Source organism: Liolophura sinensis, chromosome 7 (genome assembly GCF_032854445.1).
Source record: "Liolophura sinensis isolate JHLJ2023 chromosome 7, CUHK_Ljap_v2, whole genome shotgun sequence".
Classification (NCBI taxonomy): Eukaryota; Metazoa; Mollusca; class Polyplacophora; order Chitonida; family Chitonidae; genus Liolophura; species Liolophura sinensis.
The window spans coordinates 53,627,281-53,654,463 of NC_088301.1; the positions used below are offsets into that span (position 1 = coordinate 53,627,281).

At 36.1% G+C, this 27,183-nt stretch overlaps 3 protein-coding genes across 3 annotated transcripts in view; 1 reads left to right on the top strand and 2 right to left on the bottom strand.

Annotated features, from left to right (window-relative positions):
• Window positions 1-2,434, bottom strand: part of LOC135470035 (E3 ubiquitin-protein ligase RNF123-like) — a 33,429-nt gene extending 30,995 nt beyond the window's left edge. Inside the window, 2 exon segments of the mRNA XM_064748736.1 lie at window positions 652-730; window positions 2,005-2,434. Coding sequence (XP_064604806.1) covers window positions 652-730; window positions 2,005-2,116 — 191 coding nt within the window. The 5' untranslated portion in view covers window positions 2,117-2,434.
• Window positions 2,435-2,686: 252 nt separating this feature from the next.
• Window positions 2,687-13,380, top strand: LOC135470223 (rab GDP dissociation inhibitor alpha-like). The gene is made up of 11 exons (XM_064749038.1): window positions 2,687-2,826; window positions 4,784-4,891; window positions 7,512-7,608; window positions 8,247-8,381; window positions 8,827-9,028; window positions 9,237-9,374; window positions 9,623-9,791; window positions 10,054-10,156; window positions 11,719-11,863; window positions 12,333-12,387; window positions 12,667-13,380. The coding sequence occupies exons 1-11, from the start codon at window positions 2,782-2,784 to the stop codon at window positions 12,805-12,807; spliced, it is 1,338 nt and encodes a 445-aa protein (XP_064605108.1). The 5' UTR covers window positions 2,687-2,781; the 3' UTR covers window positions 12,808-13,380.
• Window positions 13,381-23,117: 9,737 nt separating this feature from the next.
• Window positions 23,118-27,018, bottom strand: LOC135471495 (uncharacterized). The gene is made up of 2 exons (XM_064750751.1): window positions 26,944-27,018; window positions 23,118-24,997 (listed from the first exon to the last, which is right to left on the bottom strand). The coding sequence occupies exon 2, from the start codon at window positions 24,889-24,891 to the stop codon at window positions 23,956-23,958; it is 936 nt and encodes a 311-aa protein (XP_064606821.1). The 5' UTR covers window positions 24,892-24,997; window positions 26,944-27,018; the 3' UTR covers window positions 23,118-23,955.
• Between the last annotated feature and the right edge of the window lie 165 nt (window positions 27,019-27,183).

Consider the following 27,183-nt stretch of genomic DNA (forward strand, 5'->3'; position numbering starts at 1 on the left):
GCAGAAGTGTATATATTTACATATAGATTAAGGAAATCAATCAATAAATAAGACACAATAACAATGTATTCATTTGAGGCGACCTGGTGAATCTATGTTGGATTACTCTCTACCGAAAAAATTAAAATTGCACCTGCAGACGAATTTGAGTTGTGGCCCAGACAATTGTACAGACACAATTGTAATACCATAAAAAAAAACCCCTATCGACGGCATATTAAAAATGAGAAAAACATCCAAAATACTTGGTAAATACTAAAATAGTTTCAGTTTTTAAAAGACAAATGTTGTTTAATACCATAGTGTACATGATTTTAAAACAAAAGCAGACATTCTGAAACACTGTCCACAATTAAAATGGTTTACTCTGATATCAGAATCACTCACATACAGGGTTCAAGTCAGCTGAATAAGCAGCATCAAACACCTAAGTTATTCCATCAACATGACAGGCGCCATGAGGTTTGTTACTGTGATGCGCTTATCGAAATATCTGTGGCAACTGACAGGTATCTTACAGCAAATATGTTCAAAGAGTGTATAGTACATGTTACTGTTTATGTAAGTAGACCTTTCAAAGATATTTTCTATAAATTGACCAAAAGATAAGAGGCAATAGAATCGGGCAGCATATTTAGTATATGTACTTACTCTAATCCCCCAGACCCAGCCTCAGAAGACAGTGTCTGGTCAGTGAAAACTTGGCGTAACAGGTGATAAGTGTGCGGATCTAAAAAAAAAACAAAATGGAAACATAACTTAAAATTTATAAACAAAGTCGCTGCTATATTGATTGCCATTTTGCTTGTTCCTTTCTTTTAAGCAGCATACTGACATCCCGTTACATGGATTTATTATTTATTTATTTATCAGATTGGTGTTTTATGCCATACTTAAGAATAACAAACTCATATGACAGTGACCAGCATAATGGTTGGAGGAAACCAGACAGAGCCAATCGCGGAACCCACAACCATCCACATATCACCGGCAGGTCTTCCTCTGCTTTGAGATATATGAACCTGCAAAAAAGGAAACCTGGGGGGCATGATCTGTATGCAGGAATACATTATATACATATGAAATGTGTCGCGTGGTTAAATTCAAGTCTCTTACTGATTATATGGAGAGCACAATGCCCAGGAGAATCCACTGACCTGAACCTATTTGCTGACAATCTTTGCCAATGTGCAATACAGATATCCACACAATATTGGAGGAAGATGTCTTATAAAGCCACGCGGGCCTCATTAACAGTGACAGTGAGGAAATCCACCTGATACTGTAGAGCTATAGCCTAAAACCACAGATCACAAATTCCAACAACTGGGTACAAGTAATACTAAGTAATACTGAAAATATGTTGTAATTCTAGTTGTATCATAATGTCTTCTCAGTTATTGTTGGTTGTATACAATATAAATTTAGTCTAAGATTGCTCAAACGTTAGGTTTGGCAAATTGTGTTTGGCCAAGAATGGCCTTAAACCAACAAAGAGGGCTCTAGATACACATATGAATATTCACTCAAACAAATGAAATCAAGCAGTGCTGATGCTAAGCAATGATTGCACTATAAATGTTCAATACTTGAAAGTAATTCAACATACATGAATTAAAAAGTTACTGAACTATACATGTGGAAGCATATCTGCTAAAAATACATGTATCATGTGCTTATTTTTTGTCAGTTCTCACTGAAACACTGAGGCCCTCCGTGACGCTATGAGTTTAAGTTCAGCTTATGTCAACTTCATCTCCAGGCGTACCTAGCTACCTGTGGATGGTCGTGGCTTTAGCATGGCTCTGCCTGATTTTCTCCCACCATAACAATAGTGAATATATGCAAAACATTCTTGAGTATCAGTACAACGTAAGACTTACTCTGGCAGAGTAATCTAATAGACAATAAATGTGACTACATGTATTACCTCCAATAAAGTACATATTTAAATTCTGAATAAAATTAAAAAAACATAAACACATAAACTATCCCGTGAAAGACCTGATTCCAGGCTGTTAGCAGAGACTCTTGAGCTTGCTGAGGGGCATCTTCTGCCTGGGCTTCTCGACTGTGGCGAGAAGCCTGAAATATCACCTTGCCTCCTATCTGCCATCTTGATGCAAGTCCAGAGAACCTATCTACACGTGTGTCATCTTAGCTGAACTTCATAACACTTTAATGAAGTTGTTTACTGTTTAATTAAAGCCTTGCACTTTTGGAAGCTAGTTCAGGTGTTACAGTTGACTCCCCACAACAAAGGTACACCATGAGAAATCCCGTAACTTTTCATATACAACAGACCGCCACTGAGTCTTTTCAAATTCAGCACATACACACGGATATCAAAATGTTTTCAGATAATGCGAAATTTGCGTCTTTGATAAGGGACTTCGACCTGCCTCACATCAGATGTCTCATTTTGGACCTTGTGTCAAATGTCACACGCACTTCTCAGCTAAACCACCGAGCCTCCGGTATACTTCCGCGCGCACATGTCAGTGAGTTAGCGCCCTCAGCATGAACAAGCGTCCTTACATCCTTATATACGAGTCACTGTCTATTGAACAATATAACCCGTTCAATGCAGGCAAATACTCTTGGTCTGTTTCTCTTTTGCAAAAGTGTAAATTTATCAACACCGCAAGAACTATTTCGCGCATAAACTTCCCGGAAGTGAGGTAATGGTTAATCGCCATATTGAAATAATCAATCGAGAAGCAGGCGACTTGTTGGGCAGATTGTGCAAGTATTTTCTTCCGAAGTGTGCTCAGATTCATCATGGATGAAGAATATGATGTGATTGTGCTAGGCACGGGGCTTAAGGTATATTGCATCAAATAATGACATTTTTTTCGATTCTATGCTGAATCCTAGTGTTGGTACTAGGGGCACAGCCCATTTTGCCTTATTATGTGAAAAGATGTCGCGTGAGGCATACCGCCTACCGGCACCAAACACTGACACATCAGCTTGAAATGTTTCTTCTCAGACCATGTTACACTGATTTATCAGTTAACGCAAGTCATTTGTGCTTGTCTTGTTTTCTGTCATTGTCATTTATCCATTAAATCGTATCAGTTCCTGAAAAGTAGTAGGCCTTGATGTGAAAATTTATTTATCTCAGTATCTGTCACTTTCAATTTTTTTTCTTTTCAGAGTATATATTTAAATCATAATACAAACAAACCCATTGCTGCATCCCAATATTTGGTATCTTTTGCATTTGTGTGTGAAACACTATCAATTAATTGTAATCATAGATAGAGCCTGGATCTGTTGAGCACACAGGCACTTCAACAGCATGTCTGGGCTTAAGCAGGCTCCCTGTGCATGGAAGTTCAGCTTGGTGGTTCTCGCACATGCTTTGAAGTTCTTGTTTTCTGGAAAATCCTTGGGGACTTTTTGTGGGGCCAGCCTTAAGACTGAAATGACAGACCACACTGGATTTGATAGGGGTCGCTAACACATAAGCGATCATAAAACAGAAACTACTATATGGACATCTATCTAGGCATCAGATTCAAAATAGCATAATTCCACCTATCCAGAAATATACAATATTTGACGATTTAGTTTATGTTGTAGCAAATTTATTGAACTAGACGGAAGAAAACAGAACCACCAATGCTGGTCAGGGAAGCCATTTTTGATGGATTATCTCCCCTATTTGCCTTGTCAGATTTGGGGCACTTGCGATTTCGGAAACATTGGTGTCGCCAGCTTAGCCTGGCCAATCGGTTGACATTATTTGCTGTTATTGTTACATGATTGGCCCTCATAACCTGACATCGATGTTTCCTCAGAATCGTAAGCGCCCCTTATCTTTTGTCTCAAACACCATGGCTCCTGAGTAGCTAACAAGCCCACAATCACGAGCTCACAGTCTAATCAAAGAAATTGACCTGAAAACAAGCCAATTCTTCATATAATATTTATTTCTGGGTAGCCTGAAATATGTACCTTTTGACTTCGTTGTGGTGAGAAGGGCCTTGCTTTAGTTCTTGTGTTACGGCTATGCTACAGATCATAAATCTGCTCTGTCATTCCAGTCTTGAGGCCAGCCCTGTTTTGTGGTGAAAGACGTGTTTCAGTGGTGTAGGCCACACAATGCATTTATCATTTGTAAACTATTAAGTTATTCTCCCAACTTTTGGTATATGGTGAGAGCCACTGCATGGAACTAAATAATTAAAATTTTCTGAATGTAAATTACAGCAAATATGTTGATAAACCTAATGGACCTGATGCAGTTGTAGTCAGAAATCGACTGATTAGAATGATTTAATAGTTTACAAACAATGCTACCAACACTAACTTATGTAAACTAAGCAACCTCATCCTCGTGCTTCAACAAAATTTAAGCACTTATAGTCCTCTCCTCGTGTACAGTCCATTTTGAACCATATTTTAAAAAGCAAAGTCTTTTGACACCTCTCGACATCTCTTCTGCTCTCAGGCTTTCACTTTCATCTGTCTATCTGCCATTGTGTGAACTGTCACATAAGCCATACACATGGAAGCTCTTGATCATTCTAAATGGAGCTTGTGACTAGAACTGCAGCATACTGTTAAGCTTTTCAAAATTAATATTTTTGGTAAGTTTTTGTCAGAAGATTTGGACTTCCTCAAACAGTGAAGATGATGTATTAGCTGAAACAAAGATATGTACATACATGCTTGTGCTTCACATGAAAACTTCGAAATGCTTGTCAAAGAAGTTTCATACCTACTTATAAAACAAGTTTGCTTACGAGTGTGTTCTATTCATATATAATTACAGGAATGCATCCTCAGTGGCCTGCTTTCTGTGGCTGGGAAGAAGGTCCTACATATGGACAGAAACAAGTACTATGGTGGTCAGAGTGCATCCATTAGTCCTTTAGAAGATGTAAGTTTGCATTTTCAAGCTTTAGATTACATATACAGTACGAGTTGTTGCTAGATTATTCAACTACAACATTTAACAAATTGTGTTCTATGTTCATAATTGTTAAAACTAATAATTGAATTTGGTTCAGTTTTAAAACTTTTCAGTTCCAGCTTCCGTTTGTTCTTCTGGACAGTATCTTGAGATGAATGTTAATTTTTATATTAGACATATTGTGTTTGTGCTGCTTATATCTTTAGAAAAAAAATTTAAATGCAATCAAGTGCTTGAATTCTACAATGATTTTTTTTAATATAGCACAGTTTTTGATGTTTGTGTAAAGTTTTCAAAATATTAGCCTTTTGGTAATTGTGAAGTAAATAACAGTGATATGACTTCAGAGTACCTTGCCACTGGCTGCATTTAAATTAGTGATGGACAAACTCGGAAAAAAACAAATAAACATATTTTGAGACAATTTTCAATGGCATTTCCCTTGAAACCCACTTCTACTGATCATGTTTAAGGGGTTGGGTTATTTGTCCCTTTTAGACAACGTCAACATTTAGACATTTTAACATTTAACATCCTTGTCTATGTGATATTGATCGCAACCATGTCTCCAAACTTTTATACATCCATATTACTTGTCATATTATGGTATCGCCATGGAGTTAACAGCGTGTACACTTTTTGGTATTACCACTATAAAACTTATTGCTTTTTCACCTTAACCACCAGAGCAGAAGCGTTTTAAAAAGGAGTTGCATCGTTCTATAAGTAGGAGTCATACCCCTATTTGTAATATATTGATCATCTACACGTATGTGAATATTGTGTTTGAAGAACTGCTTTACTTAAGAATACTAGAACCACTCGTGAACAAAATTTGACTGTTTTTTTTCCTCTCGTGTCAAGATGAAAATTAAATTCAAATTATAAGTTATGGACAAAAGCAGACATGTTGTCTTAGTCCCTACTGAGTCAACTAAATGTTTATAGCCATCTGCTAATAATTATCTATGACGTGTGAACGAGCCAGGTTAGTATTGTGAATGTATATACATGTTAAGAAAAACAACAGCCTTGGAACACTTTTTTAGAATTAATTTGCAAACCAATAGCCCATCCAGACGTTTTGCTCATTTTTTTGTCTTTCTGTTTCTGAGTCTGTCATGCTGGTAAAGTGAAATATTTTTACTACTAATTTATTTTTCTAGATAATGATTTCAAATTTTGGCCAAAGTAGCCAAAAATGTAAAAAAAAAAAACAAAAAAAAAAAAAACATGGCCCCATAAATTTGTGGTAACTTTTCTAGTTAAAAATTTATTGGTAACATTAAAGAATGTCAAATCTCAGAAGAATCTAAGATAAATTATTCAAAGTCTGTGGGTCTGTTTAGTTAGTGTAGAATGCTATGAACATGGGCAAAAAATGTTGAAAATTCGAGAATAAATGGCATTTTGAAAAATTGTTCTCATCTTTGCACAATTTTCTTTGTGTGTTCAGTTAAACAGAAGTTAGATAAAGTATAAGAGAATTTTAAATCTGCAGTCTTTGATGTATTTGTATATAACTACAGTATTTGATAGGTATTTGGGCTTCACAATAAGGGACACTTTGCTTGCAGACTCCTAGCTTAAAACAAGAGATGGAATTTTCCCAAAGGATGCACTTTATAACATAAATAATAGCTTTAAAGGGCACTATTTTCTGCTTGTGTCTTTAATAATGAATGTGATAAATAAATATTCTAAAGATACTTCTAAAAAGTAAAAATAGCCTACTCAACACTCCACTATGGATTGGTATACTGCAATTCTTCCAGTTTACATGTCATATTAATGATTGGAAGTGATTAAAGCAGAAAATTGCAATTCTCAGTTTTTCAGAAAAGTAAAGACATTTATATGGTGCTCCTTGGATGTACTGACCATATGAGGAAAAATATTTATCTAGTGACAATTACAGTGTATACTGCTTATAATCATTAGGTAAGATGTCTGGAAAAATTGCAAAGTGTGTATTCACAGACAGTCTTTTCTGCTTTAGGGGATTTTCCTAAATGGACAAACAAATAAAACTACTGATCACACTTCTTACTACTTATTAAGAGCCTTGAAAAAATTACCAATAAAGAGAGCTTTACTTCTGATTTAAATTAAAGACATTAGACATGCTAGTTGTAGTATGTGGCTATATAAGATAACCTTTGCTCAAAATGGTCAATAAAATATTACACGTGCTAGCTATATGTTTGTGTCTATGTATACTCCATATACAATTGAGAATTTGTTACACAATTTAGGACTATCCCCCCCCTCCTCCCCCCCTTAGCACCTCTCACCCAAGGGCAGGGCAGATATTTATGGCCCTCTAGAGGGGCAGGGCACATTGTGAGAGGGACGAGGTGCGGCACCTCTCCGCTTTGTGCAAGCCAGGGGTCTGGCTTAAGAGGTGCTCTAGTATCTGTCAGATTTTTAATACGCTAAAGTCAATGCTGTTTTTTTGAATATAAGCACCAAGCCTGATATCTGACATGCTTTGTGAGAATGGGTGTATCGTGAGGATCAGAAAGTGTTCTGATGTTCGTTTGGTTCTAGGTAGATCTAACATTTTTTCTTTCTTTTTTCTTCTTAGCTCTTTGCACACTTTGGTAAAAGTGCCCCCGGTGAAGAGTTTGGTAGAGGAAGAGATTGGAATGTTGATCTGATTCCTAAATTTCTGATGGCAAATGGTAAGCTCTTTCTTTCCTGAATATTGTCTTTTCAAACTGTTGTCTTTATGTAAGTTGTAAAAGTGCTTTTTTTATTGCCCCCAAAAAATAGGTGAAAAAAAAGGATTTAGAACACAAATTTTTAATTGGGAGATATTTATCATTCTCTCCATGGTTTTGTTTTTCTTTCATAATAACTAGAATGTAAGTGTGTCAAGAGGCAAGAAAAATTCATAAAATATTCCTTTTGGTTGTTAAAATTTTCTACTTTTTCTGCAGCATGATATTGTCTTGCATTTCAAACAAATTGCAAAACACGTTCCTAGATTTGGTAGAGCTCCCAGTATCTTACAAAATGTGCAACTTATTCATGGGCAGAATTTGAAACAGTTAACCATATTTAAAAGCAACCTGTTTGTTATCGGTTGTTACGTCTACATGTATATCATACATGTAGGACACCACTGTCAAAGGTGTAGACAGTGAGAGTCTGAATAGTGACCAGAGTGAAGAGGATAACTTTGAGAACGTTTTCAAATTTGGATCAGATTTTATGTAAATGGTAGCAATTTTAAAAGTACTTCGATATACATATATTTAATTATTTCTGGTTGTATTTTCACTGTATAAACATTTAACGCTGATTTCTGCATGTTCAGGTCAACTGGTGAAGCTGCTGGTACACACTGGTGTAACTCGTTACCTAGATTTTAAAGGAATTGAAGGCAGCTATGTGTACAAGGGTGGCAAAATCTACAAGGTCCCCGCCAATGAAAAAGAGGCACTTACATCATGTAAGTACGCACCAGCTGCCTGATTCTGTTACACGGCTCCAGTATTTTAAGGCTGATGTTCTAGCACAATATTGCTTGCTATTTTGTGTGTTGTATGTGGGTTGTTGGTCAGTGATATCCTGTGAAATTTACATGTGTGACCTGGGAATGTTAACAAATCAAGAAAGGACTGAATATTACACTAACAGATGTATTCAGGTATACCAGGGGTTTTAATGAATAAATATGTGAAGAAGCCTGTAAATCTTTGTGCAAAGAAATGGCAAATCATGATGGTTTTCTTCACGGTGAAAATTGTGCACAGACAGAAAATTGGGCAGAAAGAGTGGTGTAATGGAATGCAGTTATGCAAGTGAAAAAAACATCTCATTCAGTCAATCACACCTATCCAGAAGTACTCTTAAAGTCTGTCTGAAAGCGTGATTTCACTTTTCTTATGTTACAGCTCTCATGGGTATTTTTGAAAAACGGCGTTACCGACAATTCCTGCTATTTGTACAGGAGTTTAACCCAGAAGATCGAGCCACTTGGAAGAATGTTAACCCAAAAGAAACAACTTCAGAGGAAATGATGCAGAAACACTACAACCTTGAGAAAAATACCATAGACTTCACTGGCCACGCTCTGGCACTTCACTCCAATGATGAGTAAGTTAATTCCCTGCTATAGGCAAGATAATAAAGGTTTTTTTCTGAATTCATTCAATTATACCATTCGCTTTTGCTGCATGCAAGTGTTGTAATGCATCAGCACCATGGTGCAGTTGGCCACCTGTAAGAGAGAGATATGGAAAAATTGCATTAGCAGGAAAGATTAATATAATCTATAATCACTTTAATTTTTGTTTTTCTTCAGGTACTTGAAGAAGCCCTGTGAGGAGACCTTGCTAAGGATCAAGCTGTACAGTGGGTCGCTAAATGCCTACGACAGCCTAAAATCCCCATATCTGTATCCACTCTACGGACTTGGAGAGCTGCCCCAGGGCTTTGCTAGGTTAGTGTGTTAACATTTTTTTTTAAACTTATAGCGAAAATCAAAGGAATAAAATGTATAGAATGTATTTATAATATCAAGGTAGATCCTTTCAAAGGTGTTTTATGAGCACACGTGCTCTGCTAGGCTTAATTATCAAGACGCATGATGTATCTTTGGTTGTTTAATTGATTCATTCATGGCTTATTTACATGTAACACATGTACATATTGCAGATGAGTCATTGTGAGCTTTTTTACCTTGTACAGACTCAGTGCTATATATGGTGGGACTTACATGCTGGAGAAACCTGTGGATGAGATTGTGATGGAAGACTGTAAGGTCGTTGGAGTGCGCTCAGGCGATGAAACAGCCAGGTGTAAAGCTGTAATCTGTGACCCTTCTTATGCACCAGAGAAGTGCAGAAAAGTTGGAAGGGTAGGAAATACTATTCTCTGAAATCATCAATAATAAAAACATATGTTCTGTTGATAGATGTTTTTTTTTTCAAAACTGATACCCAAATTATCCTACAATGACATATTAACTGTGGTGGGATGTTGCCTTTTGCCAACAACATTATACAGTAGCAAATGCCATAAGTGGGACTCAACAAAAATGTAAGAGAGGTGCTGAGAAGGACATAGTCAAATGAATACATCTTTGAGCACTGCTTAATTTGTAGTTCGATTTATTTCAGGTTGTAAGAGCTATCTGTATTTTGGACCACCCTGTTCAAAACACCTCTGATGCTGTGTCATGTCAAATTATCATTCCTCAGTCACAAGTAGGCAGACACAATGGTAGGTAAACTGAGGACCATTTTCATATAAATGCTGCATGTTAATATATTCAGAATGTTCTCTGAACATTTGTGATTGCGGCAAAACTTGAGAATCAAGTGATTTAATCTGTTTGGGATTATCATGTGTCACATGTGTTCATTTACTGCCATTTATTCAATGCCATTCTCAAGAATAATTCACCTATATGACAGCAGCCAGCATTATGGTAGGAGAAAGCGGGGCAGAGCTTGGGGAAACCCACAGCCATTTGCAGGTTGCTGAATATAATGTGAACAAAGATGTTCATAAAAGTGGGTAATTTTTACCTTAGTAGAACAAATTGACTTCTTATGCCCTACTATTGAATAATGCGGGTTATATAGGAATTGCTTTATTAGTGGGGTTGATTTGCTCATATATTTATCTTGAAAACTGCATGAGAATTATTACACTAAAAAATTACATTGGGTATGTTAGCCTCCAGGTCAAGTAAGAGAACTACCCAAGTGTGCGCATAAGTTTTGCATGTTTGATGAATTTGATGATTCTCGATGGTTTCTTTGCAACAACTACTGAATTTTTATAAAACTTTGTATGGAGGTTACTCAGATTAATGTTGAAAATCAGCCAGATCTGTATGTAAGAGTTCAATACAATATATTACTTGGCCTTCATTAAATTTTTTGTGCAGTTTCTTTTTGTGTAACATCAGATTAAGTTTAAAAACTAGCCAGATCCTCACAGAAGATTCCCATAAGCAATAAATTCCTTGTTCTGATTGGTCATTGGTTATTAACCGGACATTATCTGATTTTGAAAAAACAATCCTGTGTGTCGTTTATGCAGTGTAGATCGAAGACAAACCTGATTTTTGCTGAAGTTTTGCTTATTTAATAATTTCCTTCATTCATGTTGGTTGTTGCTCTCATACTATAACTACTTCAGTATTGCCCGAGTTTGATGAAAAAAATTTTCAGATCAAGTATGAAAACCAGACAGATCGATGGATAAGTTCAGCATACTTATTGATTTCTTTGACTCGGATTAGCCATTGGTTAACATGCATTAACTGTTCAATAATATCGTCCTATTTAGATCAAATTTGTGTCCAGGTTCATTTCGTGGGCCCTTGGGTCATGTTCAAAAACCTGATTTATCCATACATAAGTTTTGTAAATAGTGTATGTAAAGTCGGTGAAATTATCTTGTTACATGTATGTCCCCTTCAAGGGGGAGTGGGGGGCTTATTTGTGTCTTTTACAGGTCAGGATTTTTTGTGATTTGCTCATATCTTGGAAAACAGTTGTGAAAATGATAGTCTGATGTGCATATACATTGAATATGTGGTTGATGCATACCTTTAAGTCTGAACATTTAAAATTCTGTCTATTATCCTCAGAATGTACTTGAGTATATATGTATGAATGATTTGGTGTATAATTATTATAAACAGGGGTGACGAGCATTAATACTCAGAATGTATCTCACCTTGGCTCTCTTTTCTGTGTGGTTACGTGGTTTAACGTGATGTTTAATTTGGTTAATACAGGTATCAGTGATTTTACCATTTTATTTTGTAGACATTTACATTGGAGTTGTTTCTTCGGCTCACAATGTGGCAGCAAAGGGGTTCTACCTGGCTATAGTCAGCACCACAGTGGAAACCTCCACGCCAGAGAAGGAGCTGAAACCCGGCCTAGACTTGCTAGGAAACATAAAGGAAATGTTAGTATGTCTGCAGTACTGTCCAGATTTGTTCATAATTTGAAGCTGACTCTATCCAAGAACACATAAACTAGTCGTGTGTAAACTACACAAGCTGATGTAATATACAGCAGTAATGTTTGTCATGCTTCTTGCTTCAGGCAGTAAAAGGAATGTTAAACTCCATTGAGCATGTACTCATGCATTCTACGGTTTCCTTTAGCAATGTATAATTCATAATGAATTTCCTTGGCTTTGCTATTATTTAGGAAACATGCATGCACCATTGAGTCTTTGTTTTTTTTAATGTAAAGGAAATAGAAATTTGAAAAATGTAGTAAGTTTTGAAACTGCAGCTTTGCTGTTATATAGTAAGCATGCATGCACCATTGAATTTTTTTTTAATGTAAAGGAAAGAGAAATTTGAAAAATGTAGTAAGTTATGAAACTGCAAAATTTTGAATAATGGATGTTTTGTTCTCGTACATAGGTTTATTTCAGAACAAGATTTGCTGGAGCCTGTGGATGACGGCACAGACAATCAGGTTAGCAGCCCTGTTATTTTTTTCTTGCATAATCTTTAATACAATTATTGGACAAAAAAATACTCCTTGGATCAAAAAATCTCTGGAAAAAAATAAATTCTTTTTGTGTTTGTTGAAATAAAATCATGTTTATGAAACTGAAAATGTTTTCCCAGTATTCATTCAAGTATTAAATTGCATGCCTTCATAGCTGATTTCATGCTGTCAGACCTATTCAGTATTTTCTCAGCTGGTGTGCTGATCAGTTTACTGTGAAATCTAATCGTTTCTATTTGGCAGTTGTTCATTTCCACTTCGTACGATGCGAGCAGCCATTTTGAGACCACCTGCACTGATGTGCTTGACCTGTACAAGAGAGTGATGGGGGCGCCATTTGACTTCTCTGTTGTAAAGTCTCGTCTAGAACAGACCGACGAATGAGTAGACATCTGTGTTAAAAGATATTCTTGTGATTCCACATTCTGGTGTTCACCCACTCTGCCCTGCTCAGCATAAAGTTGGCTGCTTCTGACTGGACTTGTGGAAAACTAAATTGACAAATTTGATGTTATTGTCGTGTCTATACTATCTCGTGGTTATAGTAACAAACATACACTTGTGTCAGAAAACGCCAAGAATTGTCAGCTTTAGTTACAGTGTATTGTGAAAACAGGCTGATGTATGCATGGGGGTTGGGAAGGGATCTGGGCTGCGGAAATGTGAGAGGTGTACAGGGTTAACATTGTTGATGTGCTAAAAGTCAGGGGATCCTTGGATGTATGTCTTGTGCAGGTGCAAGACATCAAGATGTATATACGCAAATGTAAAGATTTCTGTCTGTTCGAAATTGCGAGCTTGTTCTATCCCACCCACAGCCTGCTGTCATGTGTTGTTCTCACAGTGCCATGTATCTTCCAATGTCACTAAATGGCTTATTTGTGGATGAACAGTGGGGACGTGCAAATACTTTTCATAAATATGTACATATACTATATATATATATATACACACACACACATATATATATATACTGTATGATTCAGCCATTATTATATGTTTTTTGGAGAAGAGCAAAGTGATTAACAATTTTATTATCATCTGTTCTTTACAGCATCAACTGAATTGTTTTGCTCCTTCAAACACCTTATACTCTAGTAGCACCACCAAAGTGCTATTTGATAGTTTTCATTTGCTTAAGATATTTTCACATGCCATGGTGCAATTTTGTTTTAAGTTTAAAATGAGCTTATTTAGCTAGTCATGTTGACAAACTACCCCTACTTTTATCAGTTGTATAAGGCAAGATTTTCTTTGTACATAAATGTTATTGCAAGCAGACAATGTTGTATTCTTAGCATTCTGGCCTCTGAAAATTGCATTGTGGAAAACTGTTTTGCTTCTGCATTTGAAAGAGACCAATCGTGGAATGCACAGTCAAAGCAGATGTACATCTAGTCTTTGTCTTATGTTTTGAGATTGTCTAAGAAGCTTGTGTATGTATGTACAGTATATACAAAAATGTATACTTTCAACTTGTCAATTTTTGATTCGCTGCTAAGCTTCAAATATTGTCACTGTAAATTAAAATGAATTAAAATCATTCTGATTACAGCTAACAGCAAATTGTTTCTTTATGTAACTGGAAAGAACAATCTTTGTGATAGCAGTACTCAGTGTGAATTACATGTATGAAATTACAGAAAGCAGGTATCTTCCCTTTGTTGTCTTACATTATGGGGAAAATCTCCCTGCAGTTTGACAAGGACTGGATCAGACTAACAGAGATAGATGGGACAAGGGGTTTACACCATGTCCATCACAAGTCAGGTTTCCTGGAGTTTTCAAAATTATGGGTTATAATATTTTGTTTTGGAATTCAACAGTTTTCCAGACTTTTTTCTAAATTGTTTTTTTTTTTTTTTAATATTTTTTTAGCCCTGGATATGCCACTGTGCATTTATTCAGCTCTTATCAATGGTTTTTACCGGCCCGGATAGCGCAGTTGGTAGAGCGTCCGCTTTGGGACCGGTAGATCCAGGATCAATCCTTGGTCGAGTCACACCTAAGACTTTAAAAGAGGAAGTTGTAACTTCCTCGCTTGGCGTTCAGCATGAAGGGGATAGTGCAACGACTGGTTGACCCGTATCAGTATAATGGCTCGGGCGGGACGGCTTACTTGCCTTCGGTAAGTCGTCTCAGTGATGCAGCACTAAATAAGAGCGGTGGAAATCCGTCCTGCAACAAGGAGGCACATTACACGTGCATGCACCCTAATGATTCCTTCGTCGTCATATGACTGAAAAATTGTTGAGTACGACGTTAAACCCCAAGCACTCACTCACTCACTCAATGGTTTTACATTGGTAACCCTTACAGTACACATTTGGTCCAGTATTACAGGGTGTATTCAAGTCAGTTGGGTCACACCAAAGACTTAGAAAATGGTACTGGTGGCTGTCTCACTTGTCATGCAGCTCTGAAGCATTATAGAGCAAAGAAACAGGACTGATTTACCCGGTGTTGGTATAATGTGACTGGTTGGGGTGTCCTGTATGGTGTCTTTGGCATGTTACTTCAGTGGCAGCAGCACTTTGGCAGCAAGGATTCGCCCTGCCACAAGGACACAGTATATTCTAGTATGACTGAAAAATTGCTCAGTACAACAGTAAGCCCCATGCATTCATTCATTCATTCAAATCAGTTTGTAGCACTTATTAGGAATACTCTGAAATGCCGCCCTTGTCATTCGACAGCAAGGTTTTGAGGCGTGAAACAGCATACAATATTTAGGTTGTCACCACCATGGCAAATATTTTCAAGGCCACAAAATGTAAAAAGCCATATCATACCTGACCACAGCTTACACTTAAAAACGCACCTTTTAAACGGAGTGACCTCAAGGGAGATAATTTGGTGTGATCCTCGGCATGGTACGTCACCATGACGTATCAAAAGTTATGGAGGAAGTTCCATATTTTGTGCTGTTTTGTTCATTTTCACAAAACTATTGCTGTGTTGTCTACAGTATTTTGAATTTTTTTACAAAACTTTAACTATTCTGAATGAAATTTGGAACATGATTTCACAGACCAAGTTCTGGCCTGTCAGAATTAAGGCAGTTTTTACATGCCCCTGCCCTTAGGATGAGTGTGTTATGTTATAGCAGTATTGTGTGTCCTTCGTGTCTGGAATGGAATTGCTTTCCACGACTTCATTTGTTGTCGCGACTGGCACATGTTCATTTCTGTAGTTGTCATGGTAACCACATAGCCGTTTTCCTTATATATGCTCTATAAATAGATATGTCGTGCACAGGTTACAACTTAAAGGTTTTTTTTTTTTTTTTAAAGTTTGTTTTAGGCAGATACATAGATGACAATGTGTCACGACTCATATTTGTCCATTTTTGCAGTTGTCATGCTATCCAGATAGCTAATTTCCTTATATATACTATATAAATAGAAATCATTGCGTGTCCGGGCTACAACTCTTTCTCCACATAAAGTTTTCATTTTTGGTGGACAAATTTGTCCACTCGCGCAGTTGTCATGGTAACCACAATACCCATGAAGATTTCACTCAGCAGTTGTGCTCACCACAATGCTTCTTTCATGCATTTCAAACAAATGCCTTTGTTGGGGTGTACGTTGAATTTACCTTAACTCTTTTTACTCGGTTGTGGCCAAACTGGAAATCCAGTATCAGTTTTTTTTGTGATGTCATTCAGTTACTTGAAACAGTGATGTCACTTAAAACTAAATTATTTACATCTGTGAGGTGTGAATTGTCTAGAACTCAAATGACTTGATTTTGTAGCACTACATTGTAAAACACTGCTTCATCACGAGCTGTCATTTGCAATTTGTGTAAAAAGGTACATTAACTAAGAAATTCTTTGCAGAGTGGTCTTGGTTTTAAGCTGAACATGTAAAAGTTAGAATCCTCGGTGAAAGAAAAATGCGTAAAATCACTCATGGAAACACATCCTAAACTGGTCAGGCGTACATGTATATTATATAACTACATCATGTCCTATGTCTGAGGACAATGGCAAAGTAATGAATACTCTGGTCAAAAAAGTGCTTGGTTTAACCAATCGCAATCAATGTTGCTGTAACCCTCACTAGCCCAGATAGTTATACTGCTTGCTGGCTGCAGCTGTTAAGCTATTGATGTGCTGGATTGTTTTCAAATAGTGTTTACCTGCTGCTTTAAGTCAGGATGTTTGTAAGGAGCGGTGGTTTACTACACTTTCCTCCGCCCATAAATGTGAAGTGCAGTTTAAATTAGAAGAAAGTCACTGATAGCGTAAAACATCAGTAAAATTATAAAAAAATATTATGTGGAAAAACAGCATTGTAGGTCAACTGGATGTCTCTCCTGTTTGCTACAACTGTCAAATTTGTCTTTCACTAATGCTTTTAATCCCAGAGAATGGAAATTTGAATGAAAAGTAAAGCTGTCTCTAAAAGCTGACGGGATCCATCAACTGGACAGTGAGATCACACATTAAAATTCACCATCAACTAGTATAACTACAATATATAGCCAGATGGCATGCAAGTTCTGTTTAATCCTTTCACGACCCACAACCTCTCCCTAACAACACACACACACACCTAAGTGCATGCTGGAAATAATCTTACATGCAGTATTTAGCAACAATCCAATTTGTGAACTGACAAGCCTGCTTTTCTCCAATGTTATCAGAAGTGGTGTTGTCGTAACTTATATAGCTTACAAATAATTTAATCTGTGAAACTAACTGCTTATGTACGCCTATACCCATGTCATGAACTGAATCCAGTAACCATCTGTTCCATCATAACTGGATTGCATACCTGTAAACAGTTATGTAACATTTCGAAATATTTCATGCAGAGGCCCACTTCAGCTCCAAATTAGGAATTACAAGGCAAAAAGTTCCACCTTGTTTGCAGAATCAAGTGAGTTGAAAGGTAATTATAATGATCAAAAATCCTATCGACCTTGTTGTGAATATTTGCATATTAAAGAATAGTTAATGAACTTTTAGAGACACGAGGAAACATTTTTGTTTATTGCAGCTCCATTACAAACCAAGATGTCTTCCTATAATGCATATACCTACTTATCAAACCTGAACTACACCACATGCTGTGAAAAACTTATGTGTGCCATGTCTACTATTAAATGACATATCGTCCTCAAAATACAATGTATTAAAATCCTCCATTCAATGTTTTTAATCTCTTGGGCATAACTGGAGATACCAGTCTCATTCAATTACTATGAACATTCCCTTTAATTTCAACTAAAGAATTTGTGTAATTAGTGATAAATGTAAAAGGACTGAGAAAACTGTCAGTTTAACTAAAAAAAAGGATTATTGAAAATCGAAAATCAAAATATTTTAACATAAGTTAAGATACATATATACAGCGTATAAAGAATGAAAATGGAAAGAAAGAAACAAAATGTCAAAAATTGCTCAAAAATGAGTTCCAATAAATGTGTAAAAAGAGACCATGATCAACAATATCGAGCAACAAAAACAAAGAGAGAGAACAATACTCTGGACAGAACAAATTAACTTACAAGTTATACATAACTAATATCTTTAAAATAATAAAAGCTATATTACTATTTCATAGTCCTTTTCCATATCTGGATTTTTGAATTAACATTTGGCACAAACATGATTTTAACCGTACGTGTGGAAAACCCTCTCAAGAAATAACTACTTTCATACACAGACAGAAGATGCATCTAATATACCTTTAGTTCATTAATAACTCTGGCACAATACTTAGTAAGGTTGCTTAATAAAGTGTAAATATGCGGTAACTACAGTTTACTCCACTTAATTAAAAACAAAGAAATGTTGAGTTAGTCTATGATGCAACATCAATACATATATGTGTCCTATAATGACCTTGAAGGCAAGCAATTATCATCAAAACTAAGGAGTAAAATAGTTGTTGATAAGAAAATGTGAGAGTAAAGTATAATAAATCCCTCCAAGATAAAACTAAAACACAAACAGTTTATACACAAAGACCATACTTAACGCATACAAATTTTTTTCGATGACATACATCTACAACGAATTTCAGGTTTTTCAGAAGTGGAAAAAAAGATTACTTTAATAGATACAGGTTGGCAATATAATACCACATTAGCATATATCGCCTCTTTTTCTTGCCATGCTCAAGCAATGACAAAGACAGGATTTCGCTATAATACACATGTTCTATTTTCTGTAGTACCACTTGTTGATTTTGATGTTCTGTTCCTCAAGAACAAACAGTTTGCGCTATATAGGTTAGGCCTTAACTGTCTCGGACACCACAACATTGTATCTCAACTTCGCCTCAATGCATTGTTGTGTGGTCCTGGTTTATGATTTATCTAACCTCAGGCAATGTTTCACCTACATAACCATCACTGACTTGCACACCTGAATAAGTCAATACTGTTTACAAACTTCAAACTCAGTTACATCCGCAATTATTTTCAAATTTTCAAATGAACCCATGCAGACTGTACAGAGCCACAGAAGAGCTGCCAGGATCCAGAGTCCATCATTCTATACAAAATACACTTCAAAGGAACCTGAATTATGGGATTGTGAATTTTCTAGCTATCTTACACTGTTACAAGTTGAAATATTTAACATGTTGGAAAAGGCAAAATGGGACCAAACAGTGAATTGTGTAACATACATTTTTTGCTTTTATTTCAAATCAAGACTCTGCATAATTTATAAATTTAAAAAAATGAAAGTTGCACATGGGACAAGGCGATACTAGAAAAGAAGAATAAAAAACACAAGAATGCTTTCAAAAAATACGAGGCAAACTTAAGTAATTTATACAATAGGAAAACAATGGCTAAATAATGAGATCAGTTAAATGGAAAGTCGAAACAAGAGCTGCTACAATGGTCTTGTATACGCAAGTATACGGAGAGGTCTTGAATCATCATCACATACATTCTGTATCCCATGAGTTACCACAGTCTCTACTGATTCTATTAAAACTGAATGATATTTCTAAGCACTTGTTGCACATAAACGAACAGCCAAGCAGAATCAAAGAGATTCTTAAATATGCAAAAATGGAATATAGCAAATTGGAAATGAGATGGCCAAATTTCAAATTCTGGCTAAATCTATGGGTTACACAAAATGAATCTGCAAACATCAAAATCAGACAATATCTGGAAAATTCATTGAAATGAGAGCAATCACTAATTACAGTAAAGGAAGGCATTAAACTAAATATGTTATACTTACCATGGATCTGGAAAGTCTTTAACTCAGTTTAAGGTTACACAAATTCAACCTGCACACATTTCATAAAAACCAGACGTTTAATGCAGCTAATGCACAACAATCTATGACCACTGGGAATCTCATGAAACATGTAAAACTTCAGCTCATGTCAGGCTGGTTTTCAAACTTGATATAGGATCCACATAGAAAAACTAAATACAATACTTTATCCCAAAAAGACAATATTTGAAGCAGTTATTGCACTGATACCTATGACCAATCAAAGTAAATGATTCATAATTACATATGCAAAACTTACATGGATCCAGCTGTTTTTCAATCTCAATGAAGTTTTCATTTACTCAGTGTAACCTGTGAGTTTTACGATTCTCAAGATATGATGTAACCAGATCCACAGCTCTACGAACCCACAGAAAAAACACAATCACCATCCACCTGCGTTAAGAGAGGAGCGAGAATAACTAAGTGTAAGTGTAAGTAGAGTTTCCTGTTTTCCAGCACTTTCAAAGACCAATCAACTAAAGTAGAAAATGCAAGGTGGACATTAAGGAATCATACTATTATTTATTGATCCATTTCAAACATAATGCAATGAGGGTCAATATTCAGTAATGTTGCACATTCATGTCCTTCAGACTTGATATTTATTTTTATTTTTCGGATTTGGATGATTTTTTCACCTTGATTAACCAGCTCATACAGTTACAAGACTACATACATACTTACATATTGAAATATCACTGTAATATTTATTTTTTATGCCTCGAAAGTCACTTGTGTATGTCAAAATAGCTTGTCCCAACATTTACGAAAAATTTGCTCACTGATATAATTCTCATTTCATAACAATTTATCTCCTTGTAGGACTAAACTATGATAAAAATTTTATTTCTACACCGAAGAAACAAAATCTGTTCTTTAAAATTTGGTGTCCCTAAATTTTCGGATGGCAGGTTTGCCTTATTATAGTTCAGAAAAGACATGCGACTGACCACGTGGCTCTCAACAGTTGACAGCAGCTCTACATTTTTGAATCAACTGAAAAGTTAGAGGTTCTCAATAATTTGTTTTAAAAAAATTTCTCTACTTCTCTACCCAGATGTAAGTTTTTTCACATTTCTTTGTCACCTCGAACGCCCAAAGGCATGTCATTATTAAATGCTGATTCCAAAATTTCTGTCATCTGGGTCACAGTCATTTATGTCACATTTTTATGTGACACAGATGACCATTCCCATCATGGAAATGACAACTACTGTTACATAATGGCTCGTCTCTTAAGGCACACCTGCATAAATGCACAAACGTTGCTGCGAAAAAGATATCTGTGTATACAACACTGTATATTGAATTCAGACTATACATAAAATTTTCAGAATAAATCGATCAACGAAAATCTTGAATTATAACTTTCAATTTGATATTAGGTAGCCCGAATAATTACCTTGCACAAAACAGCAACCTTGTCTTTGCACATATTACCGATCAAAAGTGGTAATATTTAAGTACCTAACATTTATAAGGAGTGTTGATCATTAACTTTTTAAAATTTTAACACTATAAATAGTACAGGTATAAGTCTGATACTTTCTGAAAAGTAATAATTTGCACTATATTTGATAAGCAGAGAAAATCTGATTTGATTTTCATTTTCAGCAAATTGAATTTTTGCCAAAAATCAAATCTCAAAAAGTTTTCAAGTTTGGTTTCAAAAGACAACTTAAAAGCCTAGAAATCATGGGTTTAAAAGGGGTCTGGCTATTGTTCAGTATAGTTGCAGGATTGTAAGGTATTATCCGCTTGAAAGTGGGTCAATTAATCTATCGATGCACTGGCATACTGAGCAGTACTGAACTACACTGACTAGTGGTTTTAAACGGTAGGTCCAACAGATCTGAGACTATCAACTGCTAAACATTAGGTTTTAAGTGATGCCATTCTTAAGATTTTTGGGGCCTACATTCATGGTGTGAAGAAGAATGTGCGGTGGCGTAGTGGATTAAATGAATTGTTAAAGTGAGAACAAACCTATAATACTGAACCTAATTTCTGTAAATCGGAGCAGTGCAGTGATTCGTGTTAGGTAATGTTTGTTTCGCTTCCAGACCTGCAAACCAAAACAAAAAAAGAAACAAAGGATTTCTTCTTTCTGACTCCTCCCTTGAACACATATTGGTTGAAGAGGTTATAAAAGGCACATATATGGCCCTTCATTTGACATGTTAATTTCATTGTCTAATAACAGCAATATATTACCCATACCTCTTTAGTTCAGGTTTCACGTATATGTACACTTAAGATCCACGTACATCTGTAAGTGATATACATACCACCGTCCCTGTTACTACTTATTTCATTCCAAAGCATTTAAGTCAATTCAAATAACTACTGAGACTTTGCATCTTTGTTATTAACTGTCCTCTCCATCACAGACTGTCACCTGCGTCACGCGTCAGGTTTTCCTTGATATAATAACTAGGTTCTGCAAATAAGGAAACATCTAACAGAAGAACACGTCAGTCATCTTTTGAAAATTTAACACAGGTTAATATTTGGACATTTATGGAGTGACAGTCGGTAGTGAAGTGGATTAATTTAGAGCTTGCTGTCATTTTGCAACAGAACATATCGCTAGATTTTTGCTAATGACTTTTAATTAGATTTTGGAAACCATATTTGATGTTCAAGCTTTCACAGTGGAACTAAAGATAAAATTGAAAAGATCTCTGAAACATACAGCAAAGATGTTTGGATTTCAGGCAACTGCAGTATGTGTATCCATTGTATGAAATTTTGTGCTAATTAGTAGCCCTATATGTGGAAAAATTAATTTAAACTATGCAAGTAATTTGTGTACATAATTAAAATCTTGTAGTTCAATGCTATACGTTGATCATAAAACTAAAAATACCCGTCAAATATGAAGATGAAAAGAGCATGTTTGCCCCTTTGAAAACGCGACATTACCAAATACTGACCCATATCTTTGACATTGAAATAATGCCAAAATTAGCTATTTTTCAAGAAATTGAAAACTTTTCAACAAAATTCAAATAGTTTTAAGGATTTTAAGGGCAAGTGGAAACTGTGAGGGAGATTCCAGGAGTTTGTTCCTGCATTAAAAATGCTTGGAAAAGGTAAACATAGGAGAGTTCTTTTCCTCATATTTATCATACTGGGTATAAGTTGGGGTAAAGTTATTAAATTGCGATGTCAACATTATTAAGCTTTTACAAAGGAGCATAGAATAATCATTCCTAATCATAAGACAATTAAATCTGAACATAATAAAGTAAAACTGAACAAAAGAATTTTTTTATCCCATTATATGCATGGAATACATGAAACAAGTAAATGAAAGTCTCTTTTGATCGCTTGGTAAAATAAGAGATGTGATAAAGGAATACAAAAATTGTAAAATAAAAAAAAAATATATATATATATATATATATATATACTTAAACTATGATGCCATATATTGCTCAAAGATCCCATAGATACAAGGATGTATTACATAAAATAAAAAAAAAATCTATCAACACATAATTACTGGATATAATACACGGTGACTTTTGGCTTATTGACTGGTTCACAAAGCACTGATACTGTTCTCTTTGGTATGTCAGTAATTACTAACAGCTATCTCGTACACATATATGCATGTCAAAGGCTATATTCAATAATTAATAACAACACACCTACATGCTAATTCAGTCATTTATAAAGCTGCAGACTAATTTCACCACCAATGGAAGTTTAGACGTTTTCACAGGAAGAATGACATCTCTGTATGTATGTAGAGAAAAAAAAAATTGGCAAAGCTCTGGTTGCCTATTAAGTACAAATTTCACATAGTGTAGCTGCCAACAAGAAAGATAACATGAATACATACATTGAATCATGGAACACTTTAAACAATTTATGTTTTAATGCATAAAGATACAAATTGGCAAGACTTTTGAAGCCACAAACTTCAGCTGAGAAGACCAATAAGCTGTGAATTAAAAATTTGTATTTTAATCTTTCACTGATATTCATAGACATAAGGAAGAGCAAGACGACGACTTGAAAAGTGCCACATTAGTGATTGTTAAAAACGGTGGTAAATGTATAATGTTAAAGTATTTTCTTAAACGAGTGACAAAAAGACTTCAGGCCTGTCAGGTATTTGACACTGGTTTCAAGCAAAGATACTGTGACTGGTCTGTGTACTGGTAACATGTACACAGACCACCACAGCACCTTCAAGAGTAGTATGTTACGGTTGAAGAGGTAAACATGTTTAGAGGCAACATGGCATTATCCCAGATACTTTAAAGAGCTTGATTATCTGTGATCGAGTTCCTCTCCTCCATTTCGTAGTTACGAGCATTTTCTTCTTTCTCCAACTCCTTTTCTTGCTTCCAGGCATATAGGTCATGAAGGGTAAGAAATATCATGATTATGTTTTTAGTAAGAAGAACGGAGACGCTTTGTTCTGCCCCATGCCAAATAATCAGTCGGATGACCAGGTAGGGAACATTTACAACTATCATATGAAGAAGTCTGTGACCCATCAGGAGACCGTCAGCCAGCTTCTTGTAGCCAAAGTGAGTACGACTTAGAGTGAGCAATGGCAACACTGGAAGGACAAGGTTTATGCAGGACACAGACAAGATGGCATGCTCCAGGCTGAAGGGAAGCAGGATCCTAGACTGGTTAGTGAAAAGAACATCAAGGATTTCCACAGAGTCCAAAATATCCAAAGGTACACTGCCGGTTATTTCTTCGATGTATTGTCGTCGAGGACTAGTGATAGGTGCATTGTTGTGTGTCATCAAAAGCAGGAGGAAAATTGGCGATGACAGTGAAAGGGACAGCTTTAGCAAGTTTGGTCCAAAAAACTCTGACTCCGACAGATTAAATACAAATGTTCGAAATATGACTACAATCCTGGCAACCAGAGCCAAGGAATAGACACCCCAAGCAATATAGCCAAGGGGAAGACTCCCAGGGCGTACTTCTGTCATCTGAGTGGAGGACTCCCTAGACATCAACAAATGTCTGTATGATATGACAAATGCTGCCACAAACACAAAGACAACAGCCAAGTCTGCTGCAATGAAGGCCAACCATGCATATCCTTTATGAGTTACAAGGTAGTAATCCAGGATAACACACTGGAAGATAACTATGACTGTGCAGATAATACGTGTAGGCAATTGGTACAAAACCTCACAAACTTTGGCTGAAATACTTTGAGGAGCCATTGTGTTTAGGCTGTTGGGATTCTTCCAGCTACCCTACATATAACTTCTGCAACAAGGGTTCAGCATAGGCATCTCCTCAACATCTCTCTATTTCTCATCTAAGCCTCTGAAAAGATACACAAAGGTAGGGTCTGAAAATGTTTGGTTCCAACTTGAGGGGCAATGATCTATTTGATACCCAATTTGGAACCGTCCTCAATTTTCACAAATAAATGTCCTGTAATAAAAAATAAATAAATACAATATATATTATATATATATATATCCTTATATATTGTAGTTAGAGTGTTTTCCTGTTCCATGTAAATGTAGGTGCGCAGAAATCCATGTAAAAGAAGCCACTTTCCTATCAAGCTTTCAACCACGCTACTTAAAATTATTTACTTCACACAACAACTGAATGGTACGTGTGCATGTAAGCTTTCACTGTATCCTCCATCTAGATAAAATCCCACCTTTCTTAAGATTAGTTGTTCAGAATCTAAAAGCGATATGTTAAAACCTAAGATGTGCATATATTTTTTTATTTAAACTGAGATGAATTATTATTATTATTACAGAAAATCATTTTGTAAGGCTAGATCCCTGTAACACTCTTGCACCCAAGTGCATTGTCCAAATCAAACAGGGGATGGGAAAGGGGCCATCTCCCACTCACTTGGTTTGTTTGTACATGTGTAGGGTGTTCCAGGCAGCAGGCGGGAAGGAAGGGGTTGTTAATGGGCAATCTCCCACCACCTTACTTCTCCTGCTGGATGGGACAGTTGTGGGGACAGCACTGTTAGCTGTGTTAGTGCATTTTGTAAGTATGAATATATGTAGCTTCAATTTTCAAACCACACGACGCTTTATCTAGCTTCAATCCTCAAACCACACGATGCTTTATCTGGTTTGGACTTAGTACATGTTCCCTATACATTGTTTTCTCTAGAACTGCCAGGCGGATGAACGGTTTCACTGTAAATTGAAAGAGCTAACCTTTGGTAAATAAATATATTATTATATAGGTTCAATCCCCCCCCTTATGCTGTTTGCTGTTTCATGTCTGTGGGACCTAGGTGACATTAAACACTCTACAATGCTTGAGTGGCCATTGTTCCTAATCCAGGTTAAATCAGTCTGATTTAAGGCTGCCCCCTCAAAAAAGCACTCTCAAATTCAAATTTCATTTATTGATGAAATAAGAACTCCCCCCCCCCCCACTTTTTTATATAGAAAATCAATATCTAACTGTTACATCTACATTATGCCCATCATCCAATATTTGTCCCGAAAGTTCCTTTTAAGTTCAAATTGAATTTAAAATTGTCCTATTAAGAGCTCTTTTGTTTTAAAAAATCAGTACTTGACTTATATCTACATTAGACTAGTCTATACTATACACCTTGCCAAATTGTCGCTCTCAAACATTTTTGACAGTATACACTAGAGTCTGAAATTTTTGCAGGCAAGAAAACATAACCCACAATTGCAGGACAAGTGAGTACCTGTACTACTAAGTCAGATATTACATAAATTTATACAAATAAAAAGAACCTGCTAAAGAGGCCACACAATTAGATAACATACTGTTTTGGATAAAACCTTGGTTTGTTTTTGTTTCAAAAGCCAAGCACACCAAACACAGGTACATCCTGCACCTTTATCAATCCATTCTTATGCCAGATGTATATATTATTAGTATACTATTGGCATAAGCATACATCATATTCTATCATATGCAGCCAGGTACTATAAACTTTTGCATGCGTGCAAAATGATCGAAAACCCGACGTGTTCACTAAGTCAAGACCATAATAAGAGTAGTAACTTTTTCATGCACATTTAACCTCCAACGGATTCCATATTCATCTACAATTGCCTAGATCTGCGCAACGCCTAGTACCGCGCAAACGATCGCAGATAGCTCAAAATATCGTCGATGGCTCGAAATACCGTCGTTTGCAACCTTTGAATTCGACATATAATACGGTCCTTGAACGTAAGGGCATCCAGGAAAATTGTGCACGAAGAAGGCACGTTCATGTCATATATGATTCCACGAATTGTTACCTGTTAACTGTGCATTGGACCAGAAAATATGCCGATGGCTTTGCAGGTGTCAGACACCGATTTCCCGCTTGAGATATGGGTAAGACATACTAAGCTGGCGATATATAATAAATCCGCAGAGTAGTAGCCATGCCAATGCATTATTGTCACCTATTTCAAAAATTTTACTCTATTTTATACACTGTGCACAATGTATTAATATTTCACACATTTTGCAGGAAATCTTGGAGAGAACATAGA

Coding starts and splice junctions, on each gene's coding strand:
- LOC135471495 (XM_064750751.1), bottom strand. CDS start 24,891: ATGGCTCCTCAAAGTATTTCAGCCAAAGTTTGTGAGGTTTTGTACCAA.
- LOC135470223 (XM_064749038.1), top strand. CDS start 2,782: ATGGATGAAGAATATGATGTGATTGTGCTAGGCACGGGGCTTAAG. Junction 2,827..4,783: donor TGCTAGGCACGGGGCTTAAG/GTATATTGCATC, acceptor ATATAATTACAG/GAATGCATCCTCAGTGGCCT. Junction 12,388..12,666: donor ATGACGGCACAGACAATCAG/GTTAGCAGCCCT, acceptor TCTATTTGGCAG/TTGTTCATTTCCACTTCGTA.